Source organism: Triticum aestivum, chromosome 2D (assembly GCF_018294505.1).
Source record: "Triticum aestivum cultivar Chinese Spring chromosome 2D, IWGSC CS RefSeq v2.1, whole genome shotgun sequence".
NCBI classification, from domain to species: Eukaryota; Viridiplantae; Streptophyta; class Magnoliopsida; order Poales; family Poaceae; genus Triticum; species Triticum aestivum.
Window position 1 is genome coordinate 407,396,970 of NC_057799.1, and position 9,295 is coordinate 407,406,264.

Consider the following 9,295-nt stretch of genomic DNA (forward strand, 5'->3'; position numbering starts at 1 on the left):
CATGGACTCCAGGGCTCTCTCCCTGGACGAGCACGCCTTGTGCAGACTACTCAAGCGGAAGCTACTCGGGCTGGCGTCGTTGCAGAGGACAATAGCAAGGCAAAGATCGAGGTTGTTGCAGCTCAGAGATGGCGAGGCCAACACCGCATACTTCCATCGTCAGGCCTGTCATCGCCAACGTAAGAATGCCATCCTCTCCTTGCAACACAACGGGCAGACGTTCACGAATCAGGAGGAGATCGCAAATGCGGTAGACGAGTTCTACTCAGCGCTGCTCGGAACCGCTCCCGAGCGTGACTACTCGCTCCAGCTTGACGCCCGCGATCTTCCATGGAAGAACCTGGCTCACCTCGAAGCCCCATTCACAATCGAGGAGATTGAGCACATCGTCAAGAACATGCCAATGGACAAATCCCCTGGGCCGGATGGATTCACGGGACGTTTTTATGCCTCTTACTGGAGCATTATTAAGGACGATATGATGCGGGCGATGGGCCAGTTCTATAGAGGTGACATGCGCGGCCTACCGGCGATCAACAAGGCCATCGTCGTCCTCTTGCCGAAGAAAGCAGGAGCGGTTCAAATCACGGATTTTAGGCCCGTCAGTCTTGTCCACGGGGCGCTCAAGATCTTCGACAAAGCTCTGGCTGTCAGGCTTGCTGGCGAACTGCCGTCCCTCGTGGGTAATCATCAGAGTGCATTCGTAGCAGGGAGGTCCTTACATGATAATTTCATGCTCGTTCAGTGCACAGCCCGGCGCCTCCACGCGCTGCGTGACCCTTCTGTCATGTTGAAGCTTGACATATCCAAGGCCTTCGACTCAATTCAATGGCCTTTCCTGCTTGAGGTGATGAGACAGATGGGTTTTGGGCGGAGATGCATCACTTGGATCTGTGGCATGCTTTCCACTTTGTCCACTAGAATCTTGGTCAATGGGAGGCCAGGCGATGCCATCTTTAACTGCCGCGGGCTCAGACAAGGGGGGCCGATCTCTCCTATGCTCTTCATCTTATGCATGGAGCCACTCCACCGGCTGTTTGCGAGAGCCACTGATACGGGTTTGCTGGCCCCACTGGCACGCTCGGGCCTCAAACAAAGACTCTCCATGTTCGCCGATGATGTCATGGTTTTTCTCAAGCCAAAATCTCAGGAGCTCTCAGTGTGCTCGTCGATCCTCGACATGTTCGGGCACGCTTCGGGGCTGCATGTGAACCTTGCCAAGACGGCAGGCTTTCCCATCCGGTGCTCCTAGGAGGAAATGCAACTCGTCCGCGATATGCTTGGTTGCTCGACGGCAGAGTTCCCGTGCAAATACCTTGGCCTCCCCCTCACCATAAGGAAGCAAACGGCAGTGCAATTTCGTGGACTCGTGGACTAGCTCGCCGCGATGCTGCCACACTGGAAGGCAACGACTCTGCCAAAGAGCAGCAGACTCCTTCTCATCCAATCAGTTCTCACAGCGATGCCCATCCATTCAATGTTAGCTCTGGGGCTGCCACCCAAAACGCTCGCAGCAATGACCAAAATCTGTCGGAGTTTTCTGTGGAGCGGCAAGGCGGAGGCAGGAGGAGGCGCATGTGCAGTCGCCTGGGACGTCGTCTGCCGTCCAAAGTGGGCAGGCGGTCTTGGCGTGCTGGACTTGCGTTGGATGAACGTAGCTTTGCAGACAAAGTGGATCTGGTTACAAAAGACGGACACCTCCAGGCCGTGGGCGGAATTTGCCATTCCCGTGCCCAAGGAGTCAAGACTTCTCTTCCAGACGGCAGCGCGCGTGCACCTTGGCGATGGCAAGAACACTTTGTTTTGGGAGGATCGATGCCTTATGGGATCCCGCATCCAAGAGCTTGCGCCACGTCTCTATGACCGCATCCCGGCGCGTGTGAAGAAATCTAGAACCGTCTACGAAGCCATAGGCTCAGATGCTTGGGCGCGTGACCTCGGGCCAGCCATTGACCACACCACCTTGGAGCAATTCTTGTCCCTATGGCCCGCGGTCGCGGCCACCCGCCTGAATGAGCACGACAACGACGCTATTACCTGGGCCTGAGCAAGGAGGGGCAATTCTCGGCCAGATCGGCCTACCAGGCCAAGTTTTGGGGGCTCCAGGTTTCACCCACGGCTTCGCTCTCCTGGGACTCGCGAGCGCCGCTCAAATGCAGGTTCTTTTCCTGGCTAGCCACTAAGGAGAGGTGCTGGACCTCGGACCGACTGGCGAGGCGGGGATTGCAGCACCAGGACGCATGCCCGTTGTGCGATCAACATGATGAAACGATAAACCACCTGCTTCTGCACTGCATTTTCGTCCGACAAGTGTGGACTCGAGTCCTGCCCGCGCTGGGCATGGGGCATGCTGAGCCTCGCCAGGAAGAGACGCTATCGGACTGGTACGTGCGCAGCGGGCTGGACAGGATGACCAAGAAGCGAGCAAGGCCGAGGCGCGCGACTTGCTTGCTAGTCCTCTGGGAGGTGTGGAAGCACCGGAACGAAGTTGTGTTCAATGGCAGGACTCCATGTCTTGAAGACTTGTTGAGGAAAATTGCTAGCGAATACGTGCTATGAAAAGACGCGGGACTGCTCCGCGGCGATGACGATATGCACCAGGGCATCGAGGCAGCTCTAAGATGGGCGCAGGGCGAGTAGTCACATAGTGTGCCGGGTAGAGTTAGGTGGAGTTGACGTGGGTGTCATGTAGCCGTGCCCTGTAAACTATTTTGGGGTTCTTTTCCCCTTCTTCTCTTAATAGATGATACGCACACTCGTGCTTATTCGAGAAAAAAGTAGACAGGTTCAGCGAGCCCCTGCGCCACTTGTGCTTCCGTTTCAAGTTTTTTAACTATCGAGGTTAAAGTTTCTGGAATCACGCGGAATGCATGATGTGTCTCTCTAGGCGCAGACCCCTGCCATCCTGTCCACGTGCGACACGAAGGCCTCGCCGGCCCGCGGGCCCTACGCCCAGAAACGTCACCGTCCACGTACCGACGCAGACACTCGGCTCACGGCTCACGGCTCGCCCGCGTCGTGCAGACGTGCGGCGCGCGCGCACCACTCGCTCCGCCAACCACACCCCACGACACCGGCGGCAAGGCGAAGCGCAGCGGGCCCCACCGCAGCTTGCCTTCCCGTCCAGGCTCCAGCCTCCACGGGGTCCACGCTCCCACCCAACAGAATAAAACCGTCGGGCACGGCACGGACGGCCACCAGCGCCCCTCCCCGAGCACCGGCCTCCAACAAAAAGAAAAAAAACACCAGCCGGCGCGTGCACGCAGACGGTCCAGACGCCAGGCAGACGCGGATGGGCAGCCTCGCCGGCGGGGTCGGGGCCAGGCGGCCGCGGTTCCTGTGCCTGCACGGCTTCCGGACCAGCGGCGAGATCATGCGGAAGCAGGTGGTGGGCAAGTGGCCCGCCGAGGTCACGGCAAGCCTCGACCTCGTCTTCGCCGACGCGCCCTTCCCCGCCGAGGGCAAGTCCGACGTCGACGGCATCTTCGACCCGCCCTACTACGAGTGGTTCCAGTTCGACAAGGTCCGCCCCGCCTCCACCTTCCCTTCCTCCCACGGTCGCACCATCCCGCCCATATCCCCATTGCCTGATCTAATTCTGCCAATCTCCTGCGTCCAACTTTGGTGGAGCCAGTGCCACCTTTTTGTTAGCTTTTGTACTAACTCCTCCCCAGAATGTCGGCCTGCGGATCTGAGTTTATTTTTTACCTACGTTGTATTCATGGAGTTTTTTTTCTCTTTGAAAACAGGGATTCACGGAGTACAGGAATTTCGACAAATGCCTGGCTTACATCGAGGAGCTGATGATTAAAGAAGGGCCCTTTGATGGGCTGATGGGTTTCTCCCAGGTAACAGGACTGGGATCACCTCTTCCCTAAACATATTTGCTGTCACTATATTGTCAATTAACGATTGCAAATTGTCATGGTAATACCAGGGTTCGATTCTATCTGGCGCACTTCCGGGGCTCCAAGAACAAGTAAGCTGACAGATTCTGATAACCTTACCACATCAACTCCAGTTCGACTGTTCCACTAGTAGTTCTTCCTAAGATGTGCCGAATTGCTGATAGAGCTGCAACGTTCTTTACCTCACCGTTTTGTGTTTTGTTGGCAGGGATTGGCCTTGACTAGAGTTCCTAAGATCAAATATCTCATAATCATAGGCGGGGCCAAGTTCCGCTCACCCGCAATAGCCGATAAGGCGTACGCCAACATGATCAAAATCCCCTCGCTTCACTTCCTCGGTACTTCAATATGTTCTTCACAGATTAGTCCTTTACAGTTGCCATGCTGGTTGTGGTTGGTTGTTGGCTAGCGTATGTTCTCTCAGTTGCTTCCTAGGCGGTGTGTGCGTATGGCTGTCTCCTTATCATATTTATTTTCCAGCCGGCATGCCTACTTCATGTGCAGTTATGTTCTAGTGTTTATTATGTGATTAGGAAATGTACTTAAAGTACTCTCACCAACTGTGTGCTTCTTTTGTATCATACTTATAAAAAAACTTCCAAAGGCTTCATGTACTCTAACGATAGTACTCATGAAAAACTTCCAAGAGCTCGATGTATTCTAATGATGGTAAACAGCATATTATTAGGGGATAATTTACAGAGGAAGGACATACCATAGGATCATCCATGACATAGTTTACACTCTGAACGATATATATTGTGTGAGGTCAAGCTTTGACATATCATCTGATGACACCATTTCTAGGGGTATATTATTCCCATGGTTACTTCAGTCGATAGTCAAATTCTCATATCATTCCATGTTGAGTGTTCATTTTGGAAGATTTGAAGCCTTCGTAGGTCAACTGAGTAGTGAGCAAGTAACATGGGAGCATTAACACACCGGTTTATTTGATTTGCAGGCGACAATGACTTTCTTAAACCCCATGGTGAGCAGCTCATAGAGTCATTTGTGGATCCATTCATTATACGGCACCCAAAGGGCCACACAGTCCCAAGGCTTGTTGGTAAGCTCATATTTCCATCTACGAAGTCCTCTGAACGGCATAAGTTTAGGCAGTAATATCGATCCAGTTGTAGTGCTAATGTTGATATTTAGAAGTCCGGAAGAGATTAGTAGGTAAACTGTAAACATGAGAGATTTGTGATTGGAGGCCACAGGATCACAAACTTAAGCTGCAAAATAAACTTCAGTATTGCTCTGTTGATCTGATTCAGGGTTCGATATCTGTACATGCACCGGCGGAGCTATGATGCCCCCCCCCCCCACCCCACCAGCTTTGGACCAAGCAGTGAAGAATTTTTTTGGGGGGAGTGCCTAGATGATAACTTTTTTAGCATTTTGCACCCTCAAACACTCATGCGTTAGCCTTGCCCCCTGCCCCCACCAGCAGTTTGTACCTAGCTCCGCCACTGTGTACATGCTAAACATATTTCTGGATGGAAGAACTTCAAATAGCTCTTGGGGTTCAAGCGACCTATCAGTTTCTTGGTTCACTACTATGCATCGATATGAACACCCTAAACTTTCTAACGTAAAATCACGCTTGTTGTTGTATGCAGATGAGACGAGTTTGGAAGTCATGTCCCGTTTCCTTGACAAGATGGAAAAGGAGATATCTGAACTTCCATCCGTCAAGGCCGAGGCCGAAGCAGCCGCTGATGTTGACGAAAAAGAAGTGTGCATCTGATAGCACCTCAAGGATTAGTGCCTGAATACACATCAAATACGCATATAGGCAAATCATACAGCTGTGACCTCCTTAGTTTTGTGTTGTTGCAAGTGTGTGTGATTATTATTCAATAATGATAGCTATCGTCTAGCTCTTTGCCACTACTCCTTCACATCCTATGGACCTAGTATATTTTCTCGTGTTGATACTGTATCTCTATAGTACAACAAATAACACGAGGAAAAAAAACGGAAGTACAAGATCCGTGTAAAATACATGTAGAATTTGTTAAGCTAAGGAAGAGAGAACATTGTGTGACCAACATATGGTTGGATGGTTAGGAGGACAACGGTATCCTCAGCCCACCAGGTTCAAATCATGGTGCTTGCATTTTTTGAATTTATTTCAGGATTTTCGGTAATACATGTTCAAAAAAAAAACTGCATGTTCCAATTTTTTTTTACAAATACTGTACAGAAATAAAGAACAGACGGCCTCGGCCAACACTCAGCAAGACCATCTCGTCTCATGTTCTTTCCGAGCCAAACAAAAATTGAAGCATGGAATCACCCGATTGGCAGAACCATACAGAAGCAATAGCGCGGCGGAAGCAACACCAAGTACAAATCAGAGTGGCGCAGCACAGCAGCGACCCAAACCCGAGAGAGATGGCCGCGGCAGCTCACCTCCGTTGTCACATCGTCTTCAATTCGGCGAGCAACGCCCGGCGTCACACGCAGGCCTCCGCCCCGTCGCTCTCGCGCGGTCGCCTCCCAACGGCTCGAAAGCCTCCCGTGGCCGGCTGCCAGCGCCACGGCGTAGGGGCCTTGGAACTAGGCGACGGAGCGGCGAGGCGGCCGGCGCCGCGGTTCCTGTGCCTGCACGGGTTCCGCACCAGCGGGGAGATCATGCGGAGGCAGGTGGCCCGCCGGCGTCACGTCCCGCCTGGACCTCGCCTTCGCCGACGCGCCCTTCCCCGCCGAGGGCGACTCCCCGGTGCGCGGCGTCTTCGACCCGCCCTACTACGAGTGGTGCCACTTCGCCGGCGAGGTCAGTCCGGCGGGCCTCCGACAGACCAGGTAGTGCGCAGTTGACTTTCCAGTTAGACTGACAGGCAAGATCACTTCACACCTGGGATCGATCGATCGATCTCGGGACAGGATTTTTTGAAGTACAAGAACTTCGGCGAGTGCTTGGCCGGCATCGAGGAGCTGATGGTGAGACAAGGGCCGTTCGACGGACTGTTTGGTTTCTCTCAGGTGGTAAACTACTTCAACTTGGGTTCCATTAGCTTCGAGCTTCGTTTCAGACATCAATCGTCATACTCATACTACTCCGATGAACTGATGAGTAGTACTATTGTGATCATCATATTCAGGGCGCCCTCCTGTCGGCCGCGCTTGTTGGTCTCCAGCAATAAGTGAGTTGTTAATCGTCCTCGTCGTCTCCTGCAGTTCATGCTACTTCTTTGGATCGACTGCGGCTAAATCGACCTGAGCATTTTGTTCTTGTGTTCTATGGCAGGGGTTGGCCTTGAACATGGTTCCTAGGGTGAAGTACGTTATGATCATATCCGGTGCGAAGATCCAATCCCCGGCATTGGCTGCCAAGGCGTACGCCAACAAGATCAACTGCACTTCGCTTCACTTCATTGGTAACTGCCATCTTATCGTCTTAGCAATTGTCAGCAGAAGTGTAGTGAGCAACTGCAATGGCTGAAGCTGCAGTTCCTTGCGCGCAGGTGACGGTGACTTCGTGAAGGCCCACGGCGAGGAGCTGGCGGACTCGTTCGTGGATCCACTTGTCATACGCCACCCGGCCGGACACACGGTCCCCAGATTCGGTAAGCACGCCACGCCTAGCCTGTAAATTTGGAAGACAGCATTTGGGTTCATGGCCGAACGTTCAGAAAGGTGCAAGACAAGGTTATTGACTGAGTTTTGCTAGTTTACATTTTGTTTTGTTTTTGTGATCGACATTTGCAGACGAGAAGGGTCTCCAAGCGATGCTCGGCTACCTTGACAAGATTGAAAGGGATCTGGCGAGAGATTAATCAATTGTGCTGACCACCACTCTGTTTCATGAGTTTATGGCACAATAGTGATATAACATGGGTGGCTGACATTTGAAGACCACGATAACCGTTTGACACAAGACTGCAGAGAAGAGAAAAGTATTAGGCTGTTACTATCTCTATTCCAGTGAATAAGAAGCGCTCGCATTTATTTTAGAGATTTAACGAAATAGTGGAGACCGTGAACCAGCCATTGGTTGGTGCAATAATATATATTCATTCGGCAGGAGACAGTTCTGAAGATCACGGAAATGCTGGGAGAAACGTATGAAAGAGCAAATATAAACTTTTGGGTTGTGCTTAGGCCTTTTTATTATCACAGTACAGACGCGGATGCTCATACACATGCACATACACCCACCCCTGTCACGCACGTACGCACACCTTATCCTTATGAGCCTCTTTGAGAGTCCGAGCCGACACATCATCTTGTACTTAGGCTTGACAGAGGTTGTTGTCTGCCTCATATGTTCCTTGGCTTTCTTTTTATTTTTGCCCTTTCTACAATTTATTTTCATGTAATAAATGAAAATCGACAAGGAGGCTCATTGTTTCAAATAAAATAAAATTGGGGGGAGACAAAGTTCACATCAACATTGTTTAACTCAAAACATCGGTAATGGTATAACTCAAACTTGATGCTTCGCCTATGGCTCTAGTCTCCACATGTGCGTGTGTGCGTGTACTCGGTGATTCTAAAAAGTTTGAATCATTATTCAAACACTCAAACACATTTTTTTTTAAATTTAATAATATTCTCTTGAGCATTCCTTTTGGGGAATAAAGGCCAATTTTGATCACATTCATGCTGTGTGATGCCTGCCGTGGAGGGTCCGTGGGAGCTGCCTGGTGTTTGTTTGATCGGAGTCCAGGAAAATGTAGCGCTAGCCTGGCTAGAATACTCAGGCAGATAGTTAGCCTGCGAGGCATCCTTTTTCAGTCACCTGGACTGTGGACTGCAGCTGCCTGGCCCTAATAAAGTGATGTGCACACGGGCGGAACCATGATTTGAACATAGGGGGGACCGAGTCACGGCAAAAGGAAAATAACGTGACAAATGTATTGAATGTTTCTGATAAATTATACGGTCAGTGGAGCAATTTTTTAATATATTTGTACTAGTTTAAATTTGGCTTTTGACTGCCAACAAGAGCAAATGAGCTCATCCGCAAAAAAGAGAGAGCAAATGAGCATATAATTGGTTCAAACGAATATATAATTTTCCTCTTCATAACTACACAACTGACAATAAATTAAATGTAAATGATATAATCAATGCATCATCCCTAATTTGCAGTACATATCTGACTAATTCATCTAAATCAAGGAACTGCTGCATCCCAATCCAGATTTTTGGATCCGTAACATAGTACAAATCAATGGGAGACTGACGGTAGGATTTTCTTGCACGTCGGTAGTCGTGTGGTCGCCGGGCGCCACATGGCAGCTTCACCCATTGTCGCTGGTCCGGATTAGTAGTGCAGTGCCGCCGTCGGCGATCTGTGAACAATAGTTGATCTACAGTGATTCGCAAACAGTAGTATCGCCCCTGACTTGCCTTCTTCATTTTATACAAGA

The 9,295-nt window shown here is 50.8% G+C and overlaps 1 protein-coding gene and 1 pseudogene across 1 annotated transcript; both read left to right on the forward strand.

The window, feature by feature from the left end:
• Positions 1 to 3,160: 3,160 nt before the first annotated feature.
• On the forward strand, positions 3,161 to 5,965 carry LOC123053453 (esterase AGAP003155). Its single transcript, XM_044476935.1, has 6 exons — positions 3,161 to 3,523; positions 3,750 to 3,848; positions 3,938 to 3,979; positions 4,117 to 4,246; positions 4,873 to 4,977; positions 5,534 to 5,965. The coding sequence occupies exons 1-6, from the start codon at positions 3,293 to 3,295 to the stop codon at positions 5,659 to 5,661; spliced, it is 735 nt and encodes a 244-aa protein (XP_044332870.1). The 5' UTR covers positions 3,161 to 3,292; the 3' UTR covers positions 5,662 to 5,965.
• Positions 5,966 to 6,192: 227 nt separating this feature from the next.
• On the forward strand, positions 6,193 to 7,958 carry LOC123053452 (esterase C25G4.2-like; annotated as a pseudogene).
• The last annotated feature ends 1,337 nt before the right edge of the window (positions 7,959 to 9,295 follow it).

Excerpts from the sequence above, each read along its gene's own strand:
- LOC123053453 (XM_044476935.1), top strand. The coding sequence starts at position 3,293 with ATGGGCAGCCTCGCCGGCGGGGTCGGGGCCAGGCGGCCGCGGTTCCTG. Across the intron at positions 3,849-3,937 it reads GGCTGATGGGTTTCTCCCAG|GGTTCGATTCTATCTGGCGC; the intron begins GTAACAGGACTG and ends TGGTAATACCAG. Across the intron at positions 4,978-5,533 it reads CACAGTCCCAAGGCTTGTTG|ATGAGACGAGTTTGGAAGTC; the intron begins GTAAGCTCATAT and ends TGTTGTATGCAG.